Genomic DNA, 27,180 nt, shown 5'->3' on the forward strand with positions numbered 1-27,180 from the left:
AGCGGGCTGCCCTCCTCATCCCTGTTAGCCGCCTGGCCTCAGTGATTTCACCTGTGATCCTGGTTTTACAACAGGAAGGTGGGGTTTTTCCAACGGCTGCAACCTGTAAACATGATGATGGCTAGCCTTGAGGACAGAAGTCAAGTGGGGGTGGGAGCCCCAGTCAGCCGTGGCCGGAGTGGCTGGTAGGGTTCAGAGCCTTGCCCTACATTTGGGGGTCCCTTGCCGTCCGGGGAGGGGCTCGAGCCCTTCTCCCACCAGCCTTCCTCCTGTTCTGGGGCCCGACTGCCATCTGCACAGAAGGCCTCCAGGTCCGGCTGGCTCCAGTCTCTTCCAGCGTCCGGCCTGGCGGTCTCTCTGCTGGGCTGGAGCGAAGAAGTAGCGAGGTGGGTCCTGGTGGGGGCCCGGGGACCTAGGCCAAGGCCAGCGCACACCAGGCCTCCTGGCGCAGGGTCCCGCCGAGGCCGGCCTGGGGGCCCAGGGCTGCAGAAGGCAAGGCAAAGTCCTCGGGCTCGAATTTGAACTCCAAGTGGCTGGGGGCCAGGGTGTCGTCCACCTGGGTGGAGGCCTGCAGGGAGGACACGGCACGCGTGAGACTGGGGAACAGTGGCCGGCTCACCTGAGGTTGGGAGCCCTGCGACAGGGCGATTTGCCCTAAGGGGCCTCCTCAGCCCCTGGAATGGGGTGGGGACCCCTTGTGAGGATCAACAGGGGCTCTCAGCCGGCGTCGGCCACAGGTCAGCTCCTGGCACCAGCGGCCAGCTGCGTGTCCGGCCCCAAGCTTCCGGCAGGGGCCCGTGGGGGCCCTGACCTGGCTGGGGTGCCAGGGGTCCCCCAGGAGGTGCCTGGGAGCCAGCTCTGGGCACCACACCCCACCCTGACCTCCTTACCTGGGAGGTGACGCTGGGCCCGGGGCACGAAGGGGATGCCAGACTGGACTCCGGTTTCAAAGTGGCCGCTGACATCTCCAGGTCAGGGACAGAGGCTGGCGGGGAGGCGGTGGTGCTCCCTGTGGATCCTGGGAGGGAAGGCAGGGCATTTACAGAAGCTGCCAGGTCTGGTTGCCTTGGTCATGCAGGGGGTTGGAGGTGCTGGGTGTGGCTTCCTGCACTGGACCTCCTGCCCCACTGCTGGGTGAACTCCCGCCACCCCAGCCCCTCCCCAGACCAGACCATCCCAGGACAATGCGGGGTATGTGCACTTCAGGACGATGATGCTTGCACCAAACATGTGAATCTCTAATGGTGGAATGTGAGATACTCAGAGTGACTCCACAGGGAGAAGGTGTGCCTCACTGGAGGGCCTGGGCTCCTCCCGGCCTCCCACAGCCCTGGCCCGTGGACCTGAGGAGCCTTTGGTCTTGGAGATGCTCTTCGGCTTCCTTTTCCGGGTCTGGATGCTTTCCTTCTTCATCGCCAGGGGCCGCGGTACCTGGTGGGGTTGGCAGGACGTGGATGGCTGCTCCCCATCCGAGCTCACCCCTGGGGCCTCTTGCATGGCCACCTGCCCCGATCTCAGCCCTGCAGAGCTGGTTACTCCTGCGGCCCTGTTTGGGGAGCTGCTACCCCCGGGCTTGGCACTTTCATCCAGGCCTGGTGGGGAGAAGCCCGTCCCACCCCAGCCTCCGGGAGCCGGGGGGCCAGGAGGGCTCTGGGGGTGTCCAGCCTCTGCCCCCGGCTGAATGGCTGCGGGGAAGCCACAGTGATGCTACAGCCTCTGTGAGCCCATCTGTACCACGGGCCTAACCGTAACACGTGGGCACGTGCAGGCAGTGGGGCCACGTGTGCACAGGCGCGTACACGCTCAGCCCAGGCCCCGCCCGATCCCCCCTGCCCCCCCGCTCCTCAGCCCCGCCTCGGGCCAGGGAGGGTCCCGCTCACCCCGTGCAGCTTCGCGTAGAGCCCGCAGGCGTTGCACACTGGCTCGCCGTCCGCGCTGCGCCGCCAGAGCGTCGTGCTGGTGGTGCCGCAGTTGGTGCAGCAGAGACCGGCCCGGCGTGAGGACGACTGTGGGCAGGAGGCTGGGGTGAGCAGGGCTCGGGGCTGGGGCCCTGCCGCTCGGCTCAGCGGGGCAGGTGCACCGGGGCGGGAGGGATGGACGCTGGGCTCGGGGCGTGGGGCCGTGTGGGGCTGGGTGAGAAGGCCTTTGGGCGCTAAGGTCCTGAGGCCTGCCCGGGATTCCTCGGAGCCGCGACCTGGTGCCCTGCTAGCCCTGGGACAGGTCACTTCACCCTTCTGGGCCTCAGCTTCCCTATCAGTAAAATGGGGGTGACAGTAGACCTGCCACAGGCCTCTTGTGGGGTCAGGATCTCGTGAAGAGCCCAGCACAGACAGGCCGCTGGGCGTCTGTTGCGGCCTCTTTTTAACCAACGCTGGGCCTTAGCCCCGTATTTCTGTGGTGCAGCAGCAGCCCTAGGAGTCATAGGGCCGCCCTCGGGTCCGGTCCCGGGCTGAACATCCAGGGGGCCTGCTGGTCCCTCTGGGCCTTGCCTCCCAAGACTTGGGGCTCGAGCCCGTGCTCAGCTCAGCACCTGCACCGGACTGTGGGCCGCGGGTCCCTGATGCCCACCCCTGCCTTGCTGCTCACATGTTTCATACTGGGGCAAGACGGCCCTTCCAGAACCTTCCAGAGGCCGACCTTCCGGGTCCGTATCCAACCAGGGTCCCCAAACCTCCCTGCACGTGGGGGCCCAGTGGGGACCCAGACAGTGCCCACCCAGGAGTCGGGGCCTAATGAGCCTGGGGGTCCAGGGGCTGTGCCGAGCTGGCTGGCTGGCTGGAAAGCAGCTGTCGGAGGCCTGACCCCGGTCCTCCCACCAGCTCAAGGTCCTCGAGCTCCCACAGCCCAGTTCCTCGCTCCCAGGCAAGGATTCTGCCCGACTCCCATTTCGGTGTGTGCATGGGGTCCTGTCCCCTGCAGTCTGGGAGCTCCAGATGCTCTCTGCTGCCCAGGGCCCCCCAAGGCACCTCAGGCCCAAAGCCCCTCCCTCGCCCCCCAGCACGCAGGTGGCACACCCCTCCCCAGCCCCTGCCCTCAGATGCCCTGAATCTGTCTGACCTTTTCTTTCATTTGCACAGCCCCTGCCTGGTCCAGTCCCCTGCCCCCTCGCCTGGGCAGCCGGGGTCAGACCAAGTCACATGCGCTACGGTGTTTCAGTGGCACCCGGGGCACAAGGACAGAAGCCCGTGAGACTCCACACTCAAAACCGTCCCAAGGACGTGTGTTCTGTCCTCAGTACTCTCCAGCCCAGGACCAGCCAGAGGACCACCAAAAGCAAGATGGACGAAAGAAGCCCCCAGAGGAATCTGCCCCGGGGTAGGGCTGAGCTCTCCGGGGCAGCCTCAGTTGCCCCGTCTGTCTGCCGTCTCTGAGGTCCTTCCTTCTGCACTGACGGAGCTGCCAGCCTTGCTGACTGTCTCATGCCCACCCCCTTCCCCCAGGCTGTCAGCCGTTCGAGGGCACAGGCTCTCCCTGTGACTGGCCCGGGAGGGAGGGTGGGGCCCGTCTGGAAACACCCCCCCCAACCCCCCCACCGCCGGCACCAGCCGTTCCCAAGAAAACGCAGAGCTGGAAACGCCTCCTCGCCCTCCCCTCCCCCAGGGCCAGGCTGCCGCCAGAGGCTCCAGGGAATTGCGCCCTGTTTAATCTAAGCCTCGGCCTTCGGTCTCCAGGCAGGACTCTGCCCCAGGATCCGGAACAAAAGGGCCACAAGACAAGGAAGGGATGAGGCCTTGGAGGCTCCAGAGGGAGGGCAGGGCAGGAGCTCCCGGCCTGGCTGGGGAGACCCCATGCTCTGGCCGGCGGCCTCTAGGCCACGGCTGTGTGGCGGCTGCTGCCCAGGCTGGCCCGCACCTCCAGTGGTCTCCCCAGGGCTCCTAGGGGTGGGACCTGTGCACCTGCTGGAATGGAGAGAGCTGGCGGCTGGCCCAGGCCCAGCAGAAGCGGAAGGGACGGATGGTGGGACACATTCTGAGGCAGGAGCCCTGGCCCTGGGGTCAAGCAGGCCCCCAGCCGGAGGGCCTCCCTGGGAAGACGGCGGCCACATCCTGATCTTGTCTAGAAAGCAGCTGCTTTTACTGGACACAGTTCGAGTCTCCCCCGCTCTGCTCCCTTCTCTCCTTTCCACCTGCCTCTTGGCTGCCGGGAGCTGTGTCCACATGGAGGCCCCCTGCTCTCCCGGAGCCCACTCCCAGCCCTGCTGCCTGCCCCGGCCCAGGATCCCCTGACCCCCAGTCCATCCATCTTCCTAAGGTGGGAGGAGGCCTTGGGACCTCCCCAGGGGTCCCAGATTTAGCAAACAAACAAACAGGATGCCCAGCTAGATGTGAATTTCAGATGAGCTGCAAATATTTTGTGTAAGTACGCCCCATGCAACATCTGGGACATATTTATTCTAAAACGCTATTCGTTGTTTATCTGAAATTCACATCTAACTGTGCATTCTGTATTTTATCTGGTGACCCTAACCTACCTTCTTGGGCCCCATCGCGGTCCCCAACTCCAGCTGTGCCTTCAGACCAAGGAGGGGACCATGGCCTGAGGCCCCTCCTCCCAATCCAGCTGGGACCCTCAGGGTCTTTTACCAACAGCTGCTCCCTTCGAGTTCACATTGCCATCTCATATTCCCCCAAAATTTTAGCATCATTCCTGTAGGAATCACAGGAATGCTGTCTCCTTGGCTGGCCGTCAGGCCACTTCCTACTAAAATCCTTCCTACCGAAACACTCCCGCGAGGGAGTAAAGAGACCCACGCGAAGGCTTCACGTCAGCACTGTTTCCAACAGCACGCCCGCAAGGCTGCACACACGTGGGCACGAGCGTAGACACACGTGCACCCCAAGCGTCCCCCACGGTTGCCCGTGCGTTGCGGAAGCAGTGGAGGTACATACACCGCTGTGGGTCCTGGGGAGAAGCTACAGCAGCTGGACCGCGTGTAGGCAGGACACAAGCCCAGGTGGTGTGAACCCATCACCCAGACCCTGGGGGTGCGGGGGAATCTGGAAGCCACATTTGAACCTCTCTCCAGCGAGCATAAATTAAAATCGAGAAACTAGAAATTAGATTAAAATCAAGAAAATGGGAAAAAAGAATGACCTTGAAAAAATTCTCGCAGTGCTCGCTCCTGTATCTTCTTCCATCCCCTCAGCTGCCTGCGTTTTACGGGGTAACTGAGGCCCAGACAATGAGGGGCCGGAGGTGCGGGGGTGGTCCCGGAGGGGACAGAACCTCCTTTCTGGGCTGAACACACTCAGCGGCCACGTCCCCGGGGCTGCCCGCACCCCCTGGATGCCCGGAGCCTCCCTCTGTCCTTCCTCGCTCGCGGTCGGGACAGACCGCCAGGCCCGGCCACTCTCAGGGCCCTTAACTGCCAGGCCTCTCCAGGTTTCGTTTTGTTTTTCTTTTTTGGTCTGTTCTTTTCAAAAGAAGTGCAACTTCAAAGCCAGCAGCAGAGCCAGCCTGAGCTCCAGGCTCCGCGAGCATCCGGACACCAGGGGAATCAGGGCAGAGCTGGGTGGGGGGCTGGCGGAGAGGCGGGGGCATGGGAGAGCAGAGGGCGGCGACGCGGCTGGGAAAGTAAAGGTTGCAGGTGGTGGAGCCGCAGAGATGCTCCTGTTTCAAACGGGTCCTCTGGGTGCTCTTGGCAGGGGACACGTGGGGACACTTAACCTGATGGACGGTGGGAGCCTGGCGTTGCTCGGGGCACAGCGTGCTGAGGACACAAGTCTGTGAGGCGGGCTGTGCAGGAAGGAGCACCCGGGTCGGTGAGCCTTCGAAGGATGCTGGGCCCTCCGTGGCACCGGCCACGTCCCGGAGCTGGCGTCAGAACCGGCCTCGGGCTAACAGGCCTGCCGTCCGCGGACCCTGGCTGCTGGGCTCCAACGTTTTGGGGTCAGGCCGGGCCAAGGGGCGCTCGTAGAGCCCCTGGCCACAGGGACAGGACCACCCTCCCTGCTCGTCTACACTGATGGAAGCCTCGGGTCAAAGGTGTAACCCCCCAGCCTGTGGCCGAGGATGCACACGGGAGGCAAAGGGTAAAAAAGACAGGTTCCTACCGGGAGGGGGGCGCACGCTTGCTATCGTCACGTTCCTGTATCCTTGGTGACACGCTTCTAGGACGTTTGGAATTATTTGCAAGAGGGGAGGATCAGTTCTTCCTGGAGGGGCCCCTCCTGGGGCGTCACTTCTGCCCGCACGCGAGGGAGGGCGAGGCACTGGAGCGGGGGCAGGTCTGGGGTGGCCGGCCCAGCCCCCATGGCCAGGACCACGCGGCCCGGGCTCTGGTCTCAGGACTCCAAGAATTTCAGGGTTTTCACAGCGAGCCTGGCCCTGCCAGGACCAGCCACCGGGCAAGCCGCGGGGCCGCCTGCCCTGAGTGACAGGTGGGCACCCCGCAGCCAGTCAGAGGACCCCCCCCAGGATGCTGCTCAGGAGAGACAGGGAGCAGAGGGGCCCTGAGAAATCCCCCGGGCCCAGCCCCACTAGGCAAACGCTTCCTTGGCATGTTCTACAATCAGATCCAGGTGGGCCCGGACTCGGGGGTGTCCAGGGCCGGGCCGATCCTGAGGCCTCGGGGAGACAAGCAGGTGCGCAGGGATCCCTCACCCTGGGGGCCCCCCAAAGCTAAATATCCCACGTCTTCAGACTACGAAACGGGCCTCGCCAGGCCAAGTGGCCGACCCCGGCCCTCCCACACCGGCCACGCCGTCCAAGTGCTCTGCACACGCCGTCTAATTGACCTTCCCAGCAGGCAAGGGGGCAGTCCCTGAATTCATCTCACAGGGGCCTGGGCAAGAAGACCCAGGGCAGGAGCAGGGTCTCAGCCTGAGTGGGGCCCTCGTGGGAGCCTGAGGCCACAGTCCTGGTCCGAGCCCAGGGCTGGCCGCCAGCGGGCTGCATGCCCAGGGAAGTCACTCAGTGTCTCGGAGCCCCGGGTGGTCATCCGGCTGATGTGACGGTAAACGCCTCAGGGTGGAGATGGTGGCCCTGGCCCGCCCACCCCCAAGGTCAGGAATTTTCTGCTGGGAGTTGAGCCCCGCGAGGGGTGTGGGTAGAGACAGGGAGCCCTGCATCTCCCGTTCAGCAGTGTATCCTTGGCACCCAGTTTAGGGCTTGGCCCGGGGACAGTGCAGGGAGCCAGAGGAGGGGACCGGCCTGCTGCTCGGGGTCAGGTCTGGGTCGCACGCAGCCCCCAGGACCCTGTCCCTTGGCCTCAGTTTCCCCTTCCCTGAGGCCACACCAGACAACAGGCCGGTGCAGCGTGCCTGGGGCTGGGGGCATGATCACAGGGGCAGAGACAAGACTTGGGGTGATGTGGACTCTCAGAGGCACAGCATGGGTAGAGGGAGGCTGGGGGAGCCGCAGAGCCCCAAATGTCAGGCCAGGTCAGAGGAGGAGGAACAGCGGCTGCCTTCAAGCTGCCCGACCGAGTCAGTCCTGCTTCCTGCCCAGTTTGGGGCCCCAAAGCGTCTGGCCCCAGCGCTGCCATAGCTGGGCCTTCGAATTTCCAGTAAAGGCCAGCACGCGACCGCCCCGTGGCCCAGGCCAGCGCGCGACTGCCCCGCGGCCCAGGCCAGCACGTGACCGCCCCGTGGCCCAGGCCAGCAGCCACGGCACGGCCATCCCACAGTGTCAGCCACGGAAAGCCCTTCCATACTCCTCGGGGCCCGACACACCAGAACCAGCCGCCTGGCCCTACAGGGCTCACACCAGCATCAGCCCAGAAACACAACCCTGCCCGGACCCGGAACCGGGAGCCACCGCAGCCTCGCTGACCGGACAGCTGGCCGACATCGGCAGGCCCTGCCACTTATCTGCAAAATTACTTGAGCATCAAAATTTGCCTGTGAAATGGTAGAGAACAAAGGAACCTGAAACCTTTATGCTGCTTCTGGGACTCTGCCCTGCTGGGGGCAGAAGTCGGGCTCCCAGTCCCTTACTCGCTACCCAGCCATACAGCAGAAGAAACCAAAAGTGAAAACAAGTTTCGCCCAGGGAACAACCACAGACCTGGTCTCGTCCCATCCTCGCGGTATCAGAGGCAGCGGGCCCAGGGTCCAGGCCCCGTAACATTCAATGTCCTCCGACAAAGCCAGCATTCAGCAGTCACCTTCCCCTCCAGTCCCCTCCCTGGGGTCAGGTCACCTTGCCTCTCTGCGCCCCCCCGACCTGGCCAGCCCAAAGCCCCTTGCAGCAGCAGGGCTGAGCCCCTGCCCAGGAGGTTCAGGGCCGAGCTTGGGACAGCCGAGTTCTTCTGGGAGACCCCGCAGACAGTGTGGGCGCGTGACCCCCAGACCAGGGGGCCCATGACAGTGGACCGGGCGCTGCCACCCCCCCCGGGCCTCCTGGGGCCCTACTGGCGCCCCGGCCGTGGCCGCAGGAGCACGGCCCCCTCCTGCCCCGTGGCTGCCCGCACTCACCAGGCGCTTCTGCGGCCGCGTGAGGGGCCGGTTGACGCCGTTCATCTTGTGGTAGAGACCGCAGGCGTTGCACAGGTAGTGGCCGGTGCCGTCCCGGCGCCACAGCGGCGTGGACAGGGCCCCACAGTTGACACACTCGCGCCCCTCGCCGGGGAACTCCTCCAGGAGGTCGGCCGCTGCGGGAAGGCGGGTGGCTGCTGGGTGAGGCTCTGCCCCTTCCTGGGAGCCGCCATGTCCACAGCACCTTCTCCTTCCCTTCCTTTTTGTGCCTTTATTTTATTTTGCTTCAAAATCTACTTTAACTTTCTTGTTTAAGTTTAAGTTTACATACTGTGACGTTCGTGCCAGGTCTCCATCGCTCCTGAGGGCTGCTTTAAAAGGTGGGGGTAGGGTGAATAAATCCAACCTCGGGGCAGGTGACAGGGAATTGCCCCACGCTGAACAGGATCCAGCGCCAGCATTGGAAAGTTTAATTCGCTGGGGAGGCAGGAGCATCTGCACTGGCAGAGGACGAGGGCCTTGTCCTCCGCAAAGTGGGTCGATCTGGAGGGCGGGCAGTGGCAGTGAGGCCGAATCGGATCGCGGGATCCCACGAGGACCGCGGTGCCTTCACTGTCAGCCTGCGCGGTCTCAGCACTGTCCTCCCACTTGAGCTGCTGAGGCGAGGACTCCTGGCCCCCTCCAGACCTGGCCAGGCTCTGGAGACACTTGGGCGCCGGGTGGGGGCGGGGCGGGGATCAATCATCGCCTGGCCAGGGGTGGGCGCCAGGCGTGGGGCGCCCCGGCGGCCGGGCCAAGTGGATCCCGCTTCCTGCGCTGAGGGGCTGGGGGCGGGGTGTAGGCTAAAAGACTGGGCAGCAAAAGAAGGCGTGGCCCTCAGTTTTGAGGGTGGGGTGAGAAAGAGCCGGTGGCGCCCTCGACTCAGGAGGGAGGGAGGGAAGGGGAGCAACTCTCCGCTTTAAGGGCCTGGAGTCCGATTACTCAAATTTATACCCTGGAGAGCAATTGCAACTGGGTCTCAAATTAGAATACATAAACATTCTAGAACAGAGATGAGTGTGGTGGTTTACTTAGATAAACCGGTATTCTGAGCTTTAAAAAATAATCATTTCCAAAACTTTTCATAAAAACGTTTAACGTAGGCTCTAAAAGGCTCGATCCCAGAATATTGGGTTCGGATGGATGAAAAGTAGAAATATCGAGGTGTGTAAAAAGAAACTCAGGACGGGGTTTTCATCTGGGGGGGGGCAGCCGCTGCGTTCCGTCCAGGTTTACAGGTCCCGGGCGTTCTGGGCCTGCCCCATGCTGGTGTCGGACCCGGCTGGGAAAGCCCTGACTCTGGGGGGTGCATTTCGTAGGGTGCGGGTTTGCACCCCAGTACGGCCAGCACCCAGGACCCCAGTCAGTGGAGCCACCTCCCAGTCCCGCACTCACCGAAGGTGGCTCTGTGGCCCGGGAGGCCAGCCGGGCGGCCCTGTAGGCTGTGCAGGACGCTGCCGTCCAAGGGTCCAGAGGTCCAAGACGGGGCCACCTCGGTGCTCACGTAGGCCGGGTACGCGGTGGGGTACGAGGAGCCCACGGGCCGCCCGAGCGGGGCCGGGTACTGCTCGCGAGCCAGCATCGCACCCTGAAAGGCGCCGCCGTCCCGGGCCCCTGCGCCGCCGCCGCCGCCAGGTCCCGGGGTGCTGTGCGCAAAGGGGAAGGCGGTGGCCCCGGGCGGCGGAGCGGCCGGCGGGTGCGGGCTGCGGGAGCCGAACGCCGACGAGTCCGCCGCGGCTGCCTGCGCCCAGCCGGGATGCCCGGCGATCGCGGGAGCCCGCGGGCCCGGCTCACACGCCGGCAGGTAGGGCAGCATGGAGGGGACGCGCGCCGGCGGCACGAACACCGGGGAGCCGGCGCCCGGGCTGTGCAGAAAGGCCCCCGAATCCGCGTAGGCGGCTTGGCTGGGGCTCGGGGCCAGCGCCAGGCTCTGGTACATCTTCCCTGGCGCGGCCTTGACCTGCAGGGAAGAGGGACGGGTGTCGAGGTCACGGCCACTGTGCCCCGCAGGTGCTGTCGCTCAGGCCGCGCTCCTCGCTCCCCAGCCCGGCGGTTCTTGGGGCGGGTCCTGGAATCTGCAGGGACAGACGGCAGGGGGCGGGGGCGGCTCGGAGCGGCTCATGGGGCATCCCGGGTGCAGCGGGAACGTCGAGCTCACCTCCTCCACAGCCGGGGCTTCGGAGGTTCCCGGGTGGGCACGGTGGGCGCTGAGAAGGAGAAACCCGGCAGGTCCGCAGGACGCAGGGTCTGGGCGCTGGGAGAAGGCGCCGGGCTGGGGAGGGGCGCGCGGCCAGGCCCAGCTGGGTACTCACTGGCTGGTCGTGAGGACCGGAGGGTGCAGAGGGCGCGGGCGCTGCAGGCGGCGACAGGCGGGCTGGAGACTGGGAGCCGGGGTCCGCGCGGTTCCGCAGGGAATCCCGGTGCTCCGGCCGCCCCTCCGGGCCGCCCCGCCCCGGCCCGCCCCCGCCGCACCACCCCTTCCCTCCCGGGGCCCTCCCCTCGGGGTCAGCTCCGGGGCTGCGCCCGCGTCGCCACGTGACCGGATCCGGCTGGGCGCGCGGGGCTCTGCGGGAAAGGCGACTGGAAGTACGGCGCGGGGCGCCCAACGCCGAGTCCTGGCCAGCGCGGGCGGCACGAACCAGCTGGGTGCTTGGTGCCCCAGAGCAGTCCAGCGCGAAGACTTCTCTAAATTTGTTTGGGGTTTTCGCACATCCACGGCCCTCCCTCCGCCAGTTCCAGGCTTCCGCTAAGGCTGGCGTAGTGTGCGGTGCCGTCTGTGGATGAGTCCGTGAACGTGGCCTCGCCATCACGGACACAGTGGTAAAGACCCCTCAGTGCGCCCCTGGTCTGGGGCCCAGAGCAGGGGTCCTGCTGCCAAAGGGACTGCTTGGCTTCGTTTCCCTGAACTCAAACCGCTGTACCGTGGCCACTGCCCCCACGAAGTCCAGGGGGAGTCCCACGGTTTCCTCAGTTTCTTACCGAGCAGGGCAGCTGCCGCACTCATTCCCAGCTGGGGGGGCCAGGTTGGGTGGGCAGCCTCCATCTGGGTGCACTTCCTTTCCACAAGGTCCCTGCCCAGCTTCTCGCCTCCACCCCTAGGTGGGCCTTTCGCTTTGGGGGATTCCCAGGCACCAGAAATGTGGGATGGGTGGGTCTGGAGGTGGCTCCTGGCGCTCCCTGGGTGGGCCCGCTGGTGCCAGCACCTTGGTGAGACGGGCCACCTGAGCAGCTTCGCTGACTGATGACCCAAGCCTCCCCACAGAAGAGCAGGTGCTGGGCGCCCAGGCTGGGTGGGAGCAGGGCTCACCAGAGGAACCTTGTCTGCTGTGCTTGGGGCAATGATTGTTTTTCGTTGGCAGAAATAGGCCGTCCCTGGAGTCCCTTCTCGTAGGTCCAGGGACGCTGACTGGGGCCAGGGCGACTCCACGAGTGCCAGGGCACTTTCGCCTTGCGGAGGGGTGGGGAGGCCTGGCACTCGCTCCTCTCCATGTGCTCCGGCACCAGACTGTAACTCGGGGTGCACATCGGGCCACCCAGGGCCCCTGGAGTGTGGCAGGCAAGGCCCCCACTCTCACCCTGGGCTGGGGACCCCGCGGAAGTTTCCAGGAGGGCTCTGGACTCTTCACAAGTCTTGGCAGTGTGCCATTGGGAGAGGGAGTAGGAGTCTTAAATATCCCCTTTACACACTGCTCCCAGGCCCTCCCCCGCCATCAGAGCCCCGGGTCCACGCTGCCGCGATGGTCTCCCATGGTTACCTGCTCCCCATGTTCTCCCCTCGGGGGTCGAAGCGGCCCCTCCCCGCCCTCCCCCCTGCAGACCCCGCCAGTGGATCTCGGCTTTCTCTCTTTCGTAGTGGGCGGGGCCCCAGGAGAGCAGAGAGAGGTCCCCGGGAGCTCAGGGTCCTGGCACCTGGCTGTGCCTCGGGCTCCCGCGCGCTCAAGACTGCGGTCTCACCAGCGAGGTCCGTCAGCAGAACCGGCGCCGAGGCCGCGGCACCGCGAAGTCGGTAGAACCCGCACTGCCTCCGCGGTCCTCAGAGCCCAGGGTACGGAGAGTTTGAACGACACCGGAAGATGCCCCGCCAGCACCAGGGGTGAGGAGAAGTGTAAAAGGGAGTCTCAGCTCGATGGGGGTCGAGACACCCCTCCACTCAAAAAAAAAAAGATCCAAGGAAACATGGAAGATCCACAGCAAACCTGGGGCCTGTTGGGGCTGTGGGGGAGGGGAGGGGGAGGGACTTGCGTTTTTCGCTTGGCATAAATCCGGTAACGTCCTGAATGGGAGACCCAGCGTCAGGTGGGTGCTGTGCCTTGCCCTGTGATGTTTCCGTTTGATTCTCACACCAGTCGTATGAGGTACAGGGTGTTGTTATTATTCCTGTTACAAATGGGGAAACAAGGCACAGAGAAGTTAGCTAACCTGCCCAAGGTCACACAGCTAGTAAACGAGGTAATTAAAACAAGCTAAGAATGCAAAATATACATAAGGAGGCAACCTCTGGTCACTCTTTCTGTATTAACACATCACTAAAATGGACGTGTACTTTTTTAAAAATAATTAAAAGGCTGAGACTATTTCCTGAGGTGGGGCTTGGGTGGCAGAAGCTGCCCCCAAATCCCTGGTCTCTCCGGAAGGAGATTTGCTCTTTGAAGGCTCCTCCCAGGCTGGACCAGATGAAGGGCCGTCTGCTGGGTGTGCAGGGCTGTGCTGTCACTTGGTGAGTCTCCCAAGGTGGGATGTGAGCTCACGGCCCTGGAGCAGTCAAGACAGAGGCTGCTGGTGGTATTTCCCCATCCCAGCAGGCTGGACACCCTGCTGATGCTTGCCAGCCTTGGGGTAGAGTGACAGGGTGGGAGGGAAACTGGTTGTCTGTGACAGCATCTGGACCCCTTCACGATCCCTGCTACTTGAACCAAAAAGAGAGTCATCTGAGCTGAAACTACAAAGCCAAGTTCCCTCCCCACCCACCTGCACCTTGCCCAGCCTCCCTTACCCCCCAAATCACCTTCTAATGCTAAAGGACCTGTTTTCCTCCTTCTGTGCAACTGCCCCTGCCAGGCCCACTGGGCCCCCCGGGAGGGAGCCTGCTGTCCCAGTCCACCAGGACCTCACAGTCCCTGCCAGCCCATCCAGCTGCAAGCCTGCCTCTCCCTTAGGCCTTGGCCCGTACTGCTCCCCAACTTGGAGGACCCTTCCTTTGCCCTCTTCTCTACTTGCTGAACTCCTACACATCCCTCAATGCCCAGCTTGCAAGGCCCCTCCTGTCTGTGGCCTTCCTGATAAGTTGCTCTCTCCCTTCCCTCCTACCTCATCATGTTTTGTGGTTGTGTGTTCCTGCCCTGTCTCCCCACCAGACCCTGAGCCTCGTGGGAAGCTCTGGGGAAGCAGCTCAGAGCATGAACTCGAAGCAGTCCAACCTCCTCCGGGCTCTGCTTTGCCATCTCAAGCTGTGTGAACTGGGGTGAGCTACTTTTCTCTCTGTATCTCCGTTCATCTGTAAAGTGGGGGTGACACTAGTGCCTGTCCCTCACACTGGCTTGGGGAGCAGTTAGTGGGATGGGCACTCAGCAGGCACTGGGCAGATGCTGAGGGGAGGCCAAGTGAGGGGAGCAGAGGGCTGGGGCCCCAGGAGCTCAACTGCAGCCAGGTGGGGGCCCTGAGAGCAGGGCTACTGGGATGGGTGAGAGAGGCACTGGAAGAGGGAATCTCTGCCCTAGAGGTCAGCTGTGGGTGACCCCCGCTCGTCTCCCCCAGGCTTCCCTCTCTTGGGACCTGGCCAGGGCTGCCCTGGGGGATGCGTCTGCGAGGTGGGGACCCTACCCCAGCCCCGGGGAGATAAGAGGGTTGGCTTGTTAACTCCCTGGTGACCAGGCAGAGCTGAGATCCATGATTTGAGGCCTGTGAGGCGCTGCCTGCGGGGGCCTTGGGGAGAGTGGCGTCCAGGGCCCTAGTGGCTGGGGGCAGGCTCTCACAGCTGGGCTCGGGGTGTCGTTTACCCAGCAGCTGCCTCCTCCCAGCCCCCGAGCTTGGGAACCCCTCAGATGCAGGTATGGATGGAAAAAAACGGACCTCATCCGGGGGATAAGGAAGGGTCGGGGCCTCTGGACCAGCTCCCAGGAGGGACCCGGCCCTCTCCTTGGACGCCTCAGGGCAGCCCCAGAGGCGTCTGCACCCTCGCAGGAAAGGCTCCATCAGGCTCCCTGCTGTGCACATGCTGACCTGTGGCCACTGGGGGCTGTGAGCTCTGGGAGGTAGAGCGTCTGTCCAGCCCCAGGGAGGGGTGCAGTGCCCGGGAACTAACCCCTTAGGGCAGGACTGTCTGGGTCACCGCAGCCCTGGGGCCCGCCCTTCCTGTAGTGGGGGCTTGGAGAAGGGGGCCTTGGCTGGCTGTGTCGGGTGAGGCCTGGGGTGGGGACAGGCTGCGAGGTCAGAGGGAGGTCTGCGTCCTCCCCAGGTGTACGGGTAAGCCCGTGTGCCCTCTGTGCTGGGCCGGGAAAAGCCAGTTCAAAGCACCCCCCTGCCTGCTGTCCCCGGTGGGGGGCCCCCTTCCCCTAGGCTCCACTCTCACAGGGCTGTGTGACCCGGAGTGGCCTCGGGACCTGCTGCCCCTGGGGGAAATGAGGTGGGGTCCAGGTGGAGGGTTCCAGAGCCTCTCTGATACCAACCGGAACTGCAGAACTCAGCCAGGCGGGGGAGGTTGGGGTAGGTGCCCTCCGGGGATACAAGTGGGAGGGGCTGAGGGGGATGGGCCCTGCAGGTGTACGAGTCACTGTGCACATGGAGGTGTGTGTACCTCTCCTGCAGGGACCACGGAGCTCCAGAGCCCAAGGCCGGCCTCGGCCCACCTGCCCCTCCGGCCGGTGACAGCCTGGAGCTGGGGTGAGTGGCAGCGACAGCCAGGGGGAGGGGCCCCTGAGCTGTGGCTGCTTTTGTCACTGTCATTGTCACCATCATCCCTTGGTATTTCCCGAGGGTCCCTCACATGCCTGGCTGAGCCCGGGAGCTTCTGTTTTAACTCCTTAAAGCTCACCGCCGTCTGGTGAGCTGGGGCGACTCCTGGGAGCTGTCCCACCCATTTTATAGATGCGAGAACCAGGGCCAGGGCCTGGCAGAGGCTGAGTCTGGAACCCCACTTCCGGGCACTCTTGGGCCGTGCTCTGCTGTGCTCCGTGGCCTCTTCTCGGCCCTGCTGCCTGCCCGCTCCTTGGGCCACTGCCCCCACCGCGGTCTGTGACTCCCCGGTCTCGGTCCTGCAGCCCTTAGGGGGTCTGTGTGATTGGGTGGGGACATCATCGCCCACCCTGCCCCCAGGCTTGGTGAAAGGGAGATGCGGGACCTTACAAGCAGCCCGCCCTGTGGATGACCCAGCCGGGCCTCGAGCTGGCTGCCGAGGAAAGGGGAGCAGGAAACGAAAACAGAGGTCACGGGTGCCGTATCATTTATGTAACCGAGTCTGTTTTCAAAGGCCCTCCCAGCAGGCACTCGCGGGCAGGTCACCAGACACCCCTCGTAGAGAGGGGTCCTCCGGGGAGGGACTCAGGCGAGTTTGTTTTTGGGGAGACGTAGTCACACTCAAGCGTGTTCATCCCTCCGTTGGTTGGCGGGAACGTGCGTGTGACTGCAGTGTTGGCAAGTGTCCTGTCACAGGCCTAGGAGCTCCCCGCAGAGGAAGGGCGTGGAGCCACAGTGCAGACAAAGGGACAGGGAGATGGCCGGCTGACCACCGGGGAGGCGGAGTGATGCCTTCCCCTCACCCGCTGTCTTCCCCTCACCCGCTCACCTACTCTCCGTCTGCTTGTCTCCCCGCCCCCTGGGCCTGAGCTCGAGTGAGGATGGACAGATGGACGGACGGCTGGTTGAGGCAGTCCCTCCAGTCTATTAGCTGTAAATTACTTCACCTCGAGTGACATCACTCTGGGTGCCTGGTAACCAGGCTGGGCCTGGGGTAATAAAACAGCCTGATGCCGATGCCGGCCTCGGTGAGGGACGGCTGCCCCGTCAGATCCGCCGCTGGCCCCTCCTTGAACGAGGTCGTGAGGGTCCTGGGCCCTCCGTGACCGTGGGTCCCTGACTTTGCCAGAGAAGATAAGAATGACAAGCAGATGTTGCTGTGGAATTGCAGCGCTTGGCTGCCACGTGGTGCCCACCCACGGCCCCCACCCTGAGGCTCCCTGGCCGGTGACATTCCCACAGCAGGGGGTTTCTCACTCGTCCTTCCTGGGATCTCAGTTTTGCCCCAGCGGCTCAGGATTCAGGATCGTTGTTTATCTCCCCCCACCCCATAGGGCTCATACCCTCTGGTGGGCAAACACCCCCCACCCTGCCCCACGTTCTGCTGGACGGCGCTACGGGCATTGGGAATGCATGGCGTGCTGAAACCACATGGTAGAAGGAAGGAGTAGCCCAGGGGGTTGGAGTTTCAGAAAATTAGTCTGCGACTCTGTCCCCAGGGGCCCAGGGCCGGCTGTCCTGGGTGAGGGCACAGGCCCGACCCTGCGCCTGCCCCTCGCAGCTCACAGTGGGGTGATGAGCAGGGCGTGTGGGACACACACTGGTGACGTGGAGGTCGTGGCTGGTCAGGGTGGCCAGGAGGAACGCCCCGTGCAGCAGCCCATGGCTGTTGAGGGCTTTCCTGGGTACCAGGGCGCCGCACCCCATGTTCCCATGTTCACACGAGTTTCCGGCAGACGACAGGAGCCGCGGCGCCGCGTCCACAATCACGGCGCCTTTGCTGGCGAGCTCGGCGGGCCGCCAGGAGCCCAGCTGCGCCTCCTGCGGGGAAGGCAGCTCTAATCCCCTTCTCCGGAGGTTCAGAGTATGGGACTAACTGGCCTCCCCAAGGTCACACAGGTGGGAGGTGCATGGTCGGGGCCTCACGGTGTCCCTTCAGCTCCGGTGATGTGTCTGTCCTGTGTACAGAGCCCTGCTGAGGCCACTGCTGGGGAGGGCCGGGCTCTCAGGGCTGGGCCTGAGCATCTGGGCCGTGTTCCCGGGGAGGGGCTGCTGCCCCCCTGAGGAAGAGCCTGGCTGCCAAGCAGTGCCCAGTACCCACCAGCCGCTGTCCCCTTCTCCGGGCAGGCTCTGAACCTGCACGGGCGCGCCCTCTGGTCAGGTCGGCTGGCCAGACGTGGCGCTAAGGTCCCAGGGCAGGTGGGGACAGTGGGGCGAGAGGGGTACGTGCTCTTGGCGTCACTCAGCACCTCAGAAGGCCCCTGGGACATGTCCTTCCCCTCACCCGCTCACCTACTCTCCGTCTGCTTGTCCAGCTGCCCCGGCCCAGCGGTTCCAGGTCCTCCTTGCAGCTGTACCTGATTGGGAGCAAAAGTCGTTTGAGGTTGTCGCTTCCCTTTCTTTCTTCCACTGCTGTGGCCTCTCCCGTTGCGGAGCACAGGCTCTGGACGCGCAGGCCCAGCGGCCATGGCTCACGGGCCCAACCGCTCCGTGGCATGTGGGATCTTCCTGGACCGGGGCACGAACCCGTGTCCCCTGCGTCGGCAGGCGGACTCTCAGCCACTGCGCCACCAGGGAAGCCCTATGCTCCCTTTCTTTTATCTAGTTATTTGGTTGTGCTGGGTCTTAGCTGTGGCAGGTGGGCTCCTTAGTTGTGGTACGTGGGCTCCTTAGTTGCGACATGCGAACTCTTAGTTGCAGCATGTGGTGTCTAGTTCCCTGGCCAGGGATCGAACCGGGGCCCCTGCATTGGGAGCGCAGAGTCTTACCCACTGGACCGCCAGGGAAGCCCCTGGTCGCTCCCTGTCTTTCCTTCCAGTGTTGCTTGCTGACTTCACCTTTGATCGCCACTTCTGCTGGTGTGGAGCACACCGACTGACGACAGCCAAGTGGCTGAGTGAACGGCGCCCAGACCCAGGACGCAGCCGGGCCAGCCCTCACGTCCCCAGGTCCCACGGCCACCCGCCTTGTCGCTCCGGGGTCCTCTGTCCCCAGTGCCCTCCCCAGAGACACCCGTGTGGCCTGTTCCCGTTATGTCTTCCTGGAGATGCTGTGGGCACGTATGAGAAAACGTGTGTGCAGTGCCTGCACACACAGGCACACACGCACTCGAATATGCTGGCATGCCCACTGGAACACACACGTGCACATCAGTGCACACGAGTAACATGCATATGTTATACACGTGGGTCCATACATGTGCACACACACTCACAGACGCCTGCACACACAGGCACACACGCACTCGAATATGCTGGCATGCCCGCTGGAACACACACGTGCACATCAGTGCACACGAGTAACATGCATATGTTACACACGTGGGCCCATACATGTGCACACACACTCACAGACGCTTGCACACACAGGCGCACACGCACTCGAATATGCTGGCATGCCCACTGGAACACACACGTGCACATCAGTGCACACGAGTAACATGCATATGTTACACACGTGGGTCCATACATGTGCACACACACTCACAGACGCTTGCACACACAGGCACACACGCACTCGAATATGCTGGCATGCCCGCTGGAACACACACGTGCACATCAGTGCACACGAGTAACATGCATATGTTATACACGTGGGTCCATACATGTGCACACACACTCACAGACGCTTGCACACACAGGCGCACACGCACTCGAATATGCTGGCATGCCCACTGGAACACACACGTGCACATCAGTGCACACGAGTAACATGCATATGTTACACACGTGGGTCCATACATGTGCACACACACTCACAGACGCTTGCACACACAGGCACACACGCACTCGAATATGCTGGCATGCCCGCTGGAACACACACGTGCACATCAGTGCACACGAGTAACATGCATATGTTACACACGTGGGTCCATACATGTGCACACACACTCACAGACGCTTGCACACACAGGCACACACGCACTCGAATATGCTGGCATGCCCGCTGGAACACACACGTGCACATCAGTGCACACGAGTAACATGCATATGTTACACACGTGGGCCCATACATGTGCACACACACTCACAGACGCTTGCACACACAGGCACACACAGGTGCCCACACAAGCACCCCATGCGTGCATATTTCCACCTTCACAGAGAGAAGAAGGCCTTTTAGGGAAACCCCAGGAGATAAAACACCCAGAAGATGTAGGGCGGCTCAGAAGCACCTCGCCTGTCTTCCCCTTACCTCCCCCACTCCCTTCGCGTTTCTGAAGTGACGTCAGCTGGGGGGGCCTGGAAAAACCCATATGTGGGACTCACTCTTTTTTTTTTTTTTTTTTTTGCGGTGCGCGGGCCCCCCACCGTTGTGGCCCCTCCTGCTGCGGAGCACAGGCTCCGGACGCGCAGGCTCAGCGGCCATGGCTCACGGGCCCAGCCGCTCCGCAGCATGTGGGATCCTCCCGGACCGGGGCACGAACCCGCGCCCCCTGCGTCGGCAGGCGGATGCTCAACCACTGCGCCACCAGGGAAGCCTGGGACTCACTCTTGTGGGTGTTAAAGCCGATTGTCCTCATTTCCCACTGAGTTATCACCCCGATGGCCCGTAGCTGCTGCTTAGCCATTGGTGGAGGAGACCTGGGCACCAAACCTGGTGAGTGACAGTGACTAGGGGCTCGGACACCTCCTCCTGCCGCCAGCCTTGAGGGGGAAGGCACGTCTGGGGGGTGAGGTGTACAGAGTGAGCCAGATGCCCCACCCTCCCCACCTGCGCTGCCGAGCGTTCCTGGTGCCACTTGGGCACTGATCTCTCTCCATATCACCCCCTTCCACCTCCCCCTCGGCCTGCAGGATGTAAGTTACCTCCTTCCTCGCTGGTCTGGGTGGGCAAGGGACGGGGCTGGGGGTTGACAGGGCCCTGCCATCCACTGTCACTGGGCCCGGGAGGTGGGCCGGTGGGCGGTCTGTGGCCTGTCAGGCCTGCGCCCCCCGTACGTGACTCCCTTTGGAGGCCGAAGCAGCCCAGGCTCTCAGGGAAGGACCAGCGCCGCCCGATCGCTCTGTGCCCCACGAGAGGGCTCTCCAGTCCCGGATACCCCTCGGAGGCCAGGCCCAGACCTGAAGTCAGGTCATGGGGGGCGGTGGGGGGAACAGGTCCGTGAGAAACCCACCGTGGGGCACACTCTTCTAGTTGGCAGTTTGCAGCTGTCCCTCTGAAAGCGGCTTCCAGAATCTCTGTTCTCGGCCCAATAGGCGCGGGTTTGGGGCTGCCTCGGCCCCTGCAGCGTTTCCCAGATGGTACACTCACCTGGGGATGCACACGGGGCCGCGTGATGATCCCGGCCCGTGACCAGCTGCTGGGGAGTTACTGTGGGAGTGGGACTCACTTCTCACTTTCATCTCCAGGGGCTGGGGGCTGGAGGGCGTCTGCGGGGCTGGCCCGGCCCTGGGCACAGTCTGTGTAACTCAGCCTGGCTGCGGCAGGTGGGCCGTCTCAGGATCGGTGGGGGGCAGGCTCGCTTTCGGAGGCACCTGCGGCCAGTAGGTGGAGGTGCTCATAGGTGGGCGCAGCCCGGGCAGGCGGCAGGGGCCTTGTGTGATGCTTGGGGTGGTGCTGGCGCCCACTTCTCTCCATTCTGTCTCCCTAATTTGCGCTCTTTGCTCTCATCTTTAAAAAATTCCCTTTCTTTTCTTCCCTTCTTCCTTCTCTGTCCCTCCTCCCTCGCAGCCTCTCCCTCACTGCTTCTCTCTGCTCCTGCCCTGCCGCCTGCCCTGGCCCTCACCCTCTGCCCTTCTCCACTGTCTTCCTGAGGCCATCCCCCGTGAGGCGGCCGTCCTGGGCTGGGGGGTCCCCCAGGCGCTGCGAGGAGGGGCACGGAGCCCCAGGCCTGCCTCCTGGTTCTTCCCCCCGGGGCCCGCGGGGGAGGACGGCCCAGGAGCCAGCCTCCCGCCTGCCTCTGCTGGCAGGACGGTGGGGTCTCCCAGCCAAGAGCAGAAGTTTATCGCGTCCCAACCGCGTCTGCTCGATGTACAGACTTCAGGGAGTGTCAAAGCCGTCAGCCCCACTCCTGCTGGCGGGAGGGGACCGCGATGAGAATCCAGGGACCCTATAAAAGGGCTCCGAAAGCGTCAAAAAGTCTGGGTCGCAGAGGACGATTGCCGGCTGGGACCACGTGCGCCTTTCATCTTCATCGTCTACGTTTTTTGCATTTCCCATATTTTCCACAATGAACAAATAGATAAACAGAAGTGCAATGGGAAATACATCACATTTTATAGAGTTTGGCTGAAGAAGCTCCAATGGCTGCAGGAAAACATGCTTGGGGAGCGAGCGTGCAAGGGTGCCTTCGGGTCAGACATAGTGCTGACCCCTCAGGGTTTGCAGAAAGACGGACACGTTTGCTCTACCTGAGCAGAAAGGGAGCCGATGGCGGGAAAGGAGGCTCCAGGGCCGAGGAAGGACTTAATGTACGGTAGGCAGGCCCTGCTTTAGCAGAAACCTCCTTCCTGGCAGTGGAGGCCCTGCGTTCCCCAGTAGCCAGGCGCAGAGGCCAGCCCACGGGCCCCTCAGTGTTGAGGGGCCTCGTCCAGTGCCCCCGACCATGTCCTGCTTGTCCAGGGGCTTGGTGGGCAGGGGTAGGAGGATCAAGCAGGTTCCCTGGGTGTTTCACAGGCAGGAGGGAGCCGCCACCTCCCCTCTGGGGCCCAGGTCCTCTGGGGAGGGCAGCTGGGGCCCCGGCCAGGAGCTGCTGCCTGTGGGCACCCCAGGAGACTTGCCTGTGTGAGGCTGTACTTGGGGGCCACTGCTGGGCACAGTCTCGAGCTGGGAGTTGGATGACACCTTGGAGGTGGTCAGGCCCAGCCCTGTCCCTTGGGCTCCCCGCCTTGGGTCCTGCTCTTGGGAAGGGGGGCGGCTGTGTCTCAGGGTGAGGGTCCCGGGTCTGCCTCCCCTGAATGCTGGTCAGTGGGTGGGCTGGGTCAGCGGTAGCTCTGGGAACTGGGGGCTGGCCGGTCCCTCCTGGGATGTGGGGTCACGACCCCTTGTCAGGTCATGTTTCTGAGCCCCACTTTCCTGATCTGTGCGGAGGCGGGGTGTCGTCAGGAGAGGGAAAGTGCTGCCAGGCGCCCCGGCTGGCAGGAGGGGAGCCAGGAAGTGACACCACTGTTGGAAAGTCCCCAGCCCTGGACGGCAAGGTGGGAAGAGGCGTCGCTGCTTCTGTCCTGGCCAGCAGAGCCCGGAGGGAGGGCTCCCCGGTCTAGGTGCCCCATCGACCCCTGGGGGAGACCCAGTTCTGGGCCTGACAAGGCACGGAGCTCAGTCCCGAGGCGCCTCAGTCGGGAGAGGGGGGCCGGCAGTTTGGTGGACGCCCCTCCAGGCTGACCCGAGGGCGGCCGCCTGGCTCCAGCCCGACTCTGTCCCGTCCCAGGCTGCGCCTGCCTCTGAACCCCCATCCAGAGATCGCCAGCCCCGTGCCTCACGTGCAAAGGATATCCCGTGTAGCCGCCGCGGCAGCTGGGACATCTCTGCAGCTGGATCGTTCCGAGGGAAACCAGCGTGTCTCTCCCAGTGCAGATGTGGGCTGGCGTCCCAGGTCCCAGAATCTCCCTGCCCTCGTCTGGCTTCCTTTGGAGAGAAGATAAGGGGCTGTTGGCATCTCGTGGGCTGGAGACCCCGTAGCTTGCTGATGGTGGGGAGGTGCCAGAGGCGGCCGAGACCCCCAGCAGCCCCCCCACCCCTCTTTCCCCTGGGTCTGCAGAAAGGAGCCCCGGGGGCCCAAGGCCCACATCTGGCCTGGGCCTGGGTGCCTGGTGGTCCATGCTACCGGCCTGGGGCAAAGAGCTGGGAGGGGCGCCTGGCACGTGGCCGCACTCATTCTTGGGGGACAACCCTTGTTCCGGGGGGCCGCTGTCTCCCGGTTAGAGCCTGCTGGAGCTGGGCTGGGCCAAGGAGGAACAAGTTCTGACGCCTTGGTCAAGTTTGTGATGGGCCAGGCCTGGGGACACCGTGGCGAGCCTTGCAGTGTGGGGCAGACACAGGAAACACATGGGTCATGCAGGAGCTCACGCCAGGATGGGGCTGTGTGGAGGGGTCCAGGGAGTTCAGACAGGGGCTGCAGAGCAGCCACCCCGTCCCTGGGACCTCCAGCTGCCCATGACTCCATCTTGTCTGAGAACATTGAGATCAGAGGTTGCAAACAGGCAGCCATGCACAGCTGCTCACCATGTTTTACAAATGGGAAAAGTTTAAATAAAAGTCCAGATTTCTTTTCTCTTGAAAAAAATCATAGCATTTCCACCAGGCAAGAGTTCCACCTTTAGAAAAGGCGAGGGGCACTCCCAGCTGCCACAGACCACACCTCTCTCTACTGTCTCATCCGTTCCTTGCATGGTCTCCTTGCAGCCGACCCCTGATTCAGACATTATTACACTGAAAGACCAGACTTCCCACAGGGTTTTCAGGAGACTCATTTGACCTGGTCTCAGGAGACTGGACACCCGTCACTGACTAGCTGATACGTTTGAACAGGACCCTGTCCCTCCCCAAGCCTCAGCATCTTTAAAGAAGGGGCTAATACCTCTGTGCTAAGAAGACAGCAGAGTCACAGAGGCTCACAGCCTGGGGGTGGTTCTAGAGACAGCACCCGGCGCCCGCAAGTCCCTGTGTGCGCACAACTCCCACCGCGTCTGTGCCGCTGAAGCCACACACCCCTTCCAGAGAGGCTTGATTCGTTGTAACTTTGGGTCTTAGGTATTTTCTCAACCAGTGTATGCTAAACGCATAGACTCTGTCTTGGTGGGGAAGGGTCTCTATAGCTTTGCCACCAAGAGGTAATCCCGAAGTTGGAAGGTTTAGGGATGACTTGGAGAGCCCTCGGGGCTATCTGTAGCTCCTTCCACGTGGGGACAGACCTAGGATCCCCCTCTCTGGGCCTTAAACTGAATGAGCAGAAGATGTGGAGCTTTCAGGTTTCTGAAAGCAAGATCCTGTGGCTTGGTAGGCAGTCCTTGTCTGGGATTAAGAGTGAGGGTGAAACAAAGTGAAATCGGTTTGCAAAGGTATTTGGGAGGACTTTCTAACCTTTCATATGCTGATGAGCACTGGGCTGGGGCTGGGAGAGCGGCATCCAGCATTGTCCAGAGGCACTGGCCAGCGAGCCCTCTTCTGAGGAGCGTTTCACAGGACTGATGTTCCCCAAATGCTCTTTAGCAATGCTGCACTAAGCAATATGACACGCACAACGTGTCTGTCATGCACTTATCACTTGCACGTCTGTCACACCCTCTGCCCTGCTCCCCCTATGAGGAGGGGCCACATCTTGCTTTTGTCTGTTTTCTCTGTGGGTCTGCCAGGTAAACAGTGCTCACTTAAAGCTTATGGAGTAAGGAGCAGACCCACAGAGGCCATTCCTGGCCAAGGAAGTCAGGCCTCAGCAGGAGTGTGGGAGGAGTGGGGTCCCCTGCCACTGGTACCTTTTCTGGGCGCAGGTGGAAGGACGTGCTGGGCCTCCCGAGTTTGTCCACGGAGCAACCTCCTTTGAGCTCCTTTCTGGTTTCTCCTCAAACGCTGTTCACACTTTGCCCACTTACAGGGCTGATAAGTCATGCAGCCGGCAGCTGGCGGTGTTTGCTCCGTTGATTCAAGGAGGTGAGTATTATTCATGGAGATAAGCCTGTGAAGTCAGGGCTAGTCCCCCTGCTGTGACGAGGAGCAGCAAAGGCCCTGCAGACGGCTGCACGGGGTGCGGGGGCAGGGTGTTTGCCCAGCCCTGTTGTAGCATTTTCCTCTGTTGGTTTTGCCTAGTTCTGATAAACGAGCCTGCTCTGGCCAGAGCCTTCCTGGGGGCTTATCCGTCTGAGTAATCCTCTGGCCTTGGCTGGAGAACACCAGCACCTCCCTCCCTGCCCCCATCCTGGCCCCTGGGGGCAGTTTCAGATGGAGGTGGAGGAGATGGAGGGAAAATACATTTCCTTCTCCCTCCTGTCACCTTTCTCAGCTCAACTTGGGGCCACAGCGGGGTGAGGAGCCTCCTCTGGGGAGGGACATCTTGCTTTGGGGGCAAGGGTCTTTTTCACATTGGTGCCCAGCTCCCAGATCTCCACGCACTACAATCTCACTGCATAGACCCCCTGTAGCTGCAGAGCGGTGTTTCCAGTGGTCGCCAAGCTCCAGACTTGGACCTGGAGTGATTTTGCTTCTGGGAAGGGTCAGCCTGCCTGGATCCACAGAAAGACGAGCTGGTACCTCTCTTGGTGTTACAGATAGGGAAACTGAGTCCAGAGGAGCGAACGGGCCCAAATCTGCACAAGGAGGCGCAGCCCTCCCCAGCCTCCTGACCCCCAGGCCTGTGCTCTGTCCCCCGTCCCACTGAGGCCTTGCTGGGGGCAACCCAGGGTTGGCGCTGGCCTGGCCTCCCTTTCTGAGGACTGAACACTGTAGGCTGAGGCAACAGCCCTGGAAAAAGTGAAACACAACCTTTGGCCAGTTAGCACTTCTCCGCCAGGCGCCTTCCGCTTGGTCCTGGGTGGGGCAGGGAAGGCATCCTCCTACCACCCATTTCCCAGGTGTGACCCTGAGCTGCCCAACCCTGGCCACTGACCAGCTAACCAGCAGGCCCTGGGGATCATTAGGAAGTGAGTTTGGGACCCCAAGCTGCCAGTTTTTGAATATATGTGTGTTGTTTCCAGTCTCAAAAAGAGGCCACCTGGAGCAAGGTCCAGCACATCCTTTATTTTGTTTGTCTAGGGCAGGTCAGGGCGTCCAGTGAGCCTCAGTCTCCTCATCTGAGAAGTGGGGTGATGAGCCCAACCTCCCAGGGAGCTCAACCTGGCCTAGCTCATGGTTCTCACACTCATCATTGTCATCATCATCGTATCATCAAATGTTGAGAGCCCGATGGATACAGCTCCCTCTGTCAATCCTGGAAACACCCCTGCCAGGAGGCCCCACTGCCCCGTTTTACAGCTGGAGGGCAATGCAGGGCTCAGCAAGGAAGGGCTGAGAGGCCCTCAGGTCAGTCTGACCCCCAGCCAGCGGCTTACCCACTACAGAAGTGTGTCTGTTGGCCTTGCAGAGGAGAGGGCATTTGGATAGGGCTTTGAGGTATGAGTAGGAGTTTGCTGAATGACATGAGAGGAAAGGGCTTTCAGGGGAGAGGGTTTTGAGGCACACAGAGAGTGACTGCTGTGAGCAAGTGGTTGGAACTGGGTTGACTGATGGTGGGAAGACACCTGGGGAGCATGTGTATCAGGCAGAGGAATCTTTTTTTTTTAATTTTTTGGGTCAAAGCACAGCCTTCCATAGGATTTCCTTTTGGCCTTTTTTATTCATTACAAAAGTAATTTATGTCCACAGTAACCATTTTTGAAAGGAAACCAATGATATTTCGTCTTCTCTCCCCCCACCCGCCCTGGATACCCCAGGATCTGCTCTCGCTCCTGACTTGTCCACCCCTTTGTACAAACACACAGATGTCAGTCTATGGAAAGGTGCTTTTTTTTTTTTTATAAAGATGTTTTCGATGTGGACCATTTTTAAAGTCTTTATTGAATTTGTCACAATATTGCTTCTGTTTTGGTTTTTTGGCCCCGAGGCATGTGGGATCTTAGCTCCCGGACCAGGGATGGAACCCCCTGCATTGGAAGGTGAAATCTTAACCACTGGACTGCCAGGGAAGTCCTGAAACGTGCTCATTTGTGCTCATTGCTCCTGCCGTTAGCTTTATTTTTTCCTGAACGTCTACGTGGAATCCTTCCACGTGAGCACATGTTTTTGAGCAGCCTCGCGGAATTCCGTGGTGAGACGCGTGATGGTGTGTTTGACCAGCCCC

General features: G+C 62.2%; 1 protein-coding gene across 1 annotated transcript; it reads right to left on the bottom strand.

Annotated features, from left to right (window-relative positions):
* Positions 1-208: 208 nt before the first annotated feature.
* Positions 209-10,395, bottom strand: GATA5 (GATA binding protein 5). Its single transcript, XM_067705216.1, has 6 exons — positions 9,852-10,395; positions 8,418-8,593; positions 1,881-2,006; positions 1,344-1,431; positions 891-1,018; positions 209-568 (listed from the first exon to the last, which is right to left on the bottom strand). The coding sequence occupies exons 1-6, from the start codon at positions 10,393-10,395 to the stop codon at positions 413-415; spliced, it is 1,218 nt and encodes a 405-aa protein (XP_067561317.1). The 3' UTR covers positions 209-412.
* Between the last annotated feature and the right edge of the window lie 16,785 nt (positions 10,396-27,180).

The sequence above is a fragment of the Pseudorca crassidens genome, chromosome 15 (assembly GCF_039906515.1).
Source record: "Pseudorca crassidens isolate mPseCra1 chromosome 15, mPseCra1.hap1, whole genome shotgun sequence".
NCBI classification, from domain to species: domain Eukaryota; kingdom Metazoa; phylum Chordata; class Mammalia; order Artiodactyla; family Delphinidae; genus Pseudorca; species Pseudorca crassidens.

Excerpts from the sequence above, each read along its gene's own strand:
- GATA5 (XM_067705216.1), bottom strand. The coding sequence starts at position 10,395 with ATGTACCAGAGCCTGGCGCTGGCCCCGAGCCCCAGCCAAGCCGCCTAC. Across the intron at positions 2,007-8,417 it reads CGCGGCCGCAGAAGCGCCTG|TCGTCCTCACGCCGGGCCGG; the intron begins GTGAGTGCGGGC and ends TCCTGCCCACAG. Across the intron at positions 569-890 it reads GGCCCAGCGTCACCTCCCAG|GCCTCCACCCAGGTGGACGA; the intron begins GTAAGGAGGTCA and ends TCCTCCCTGCAG.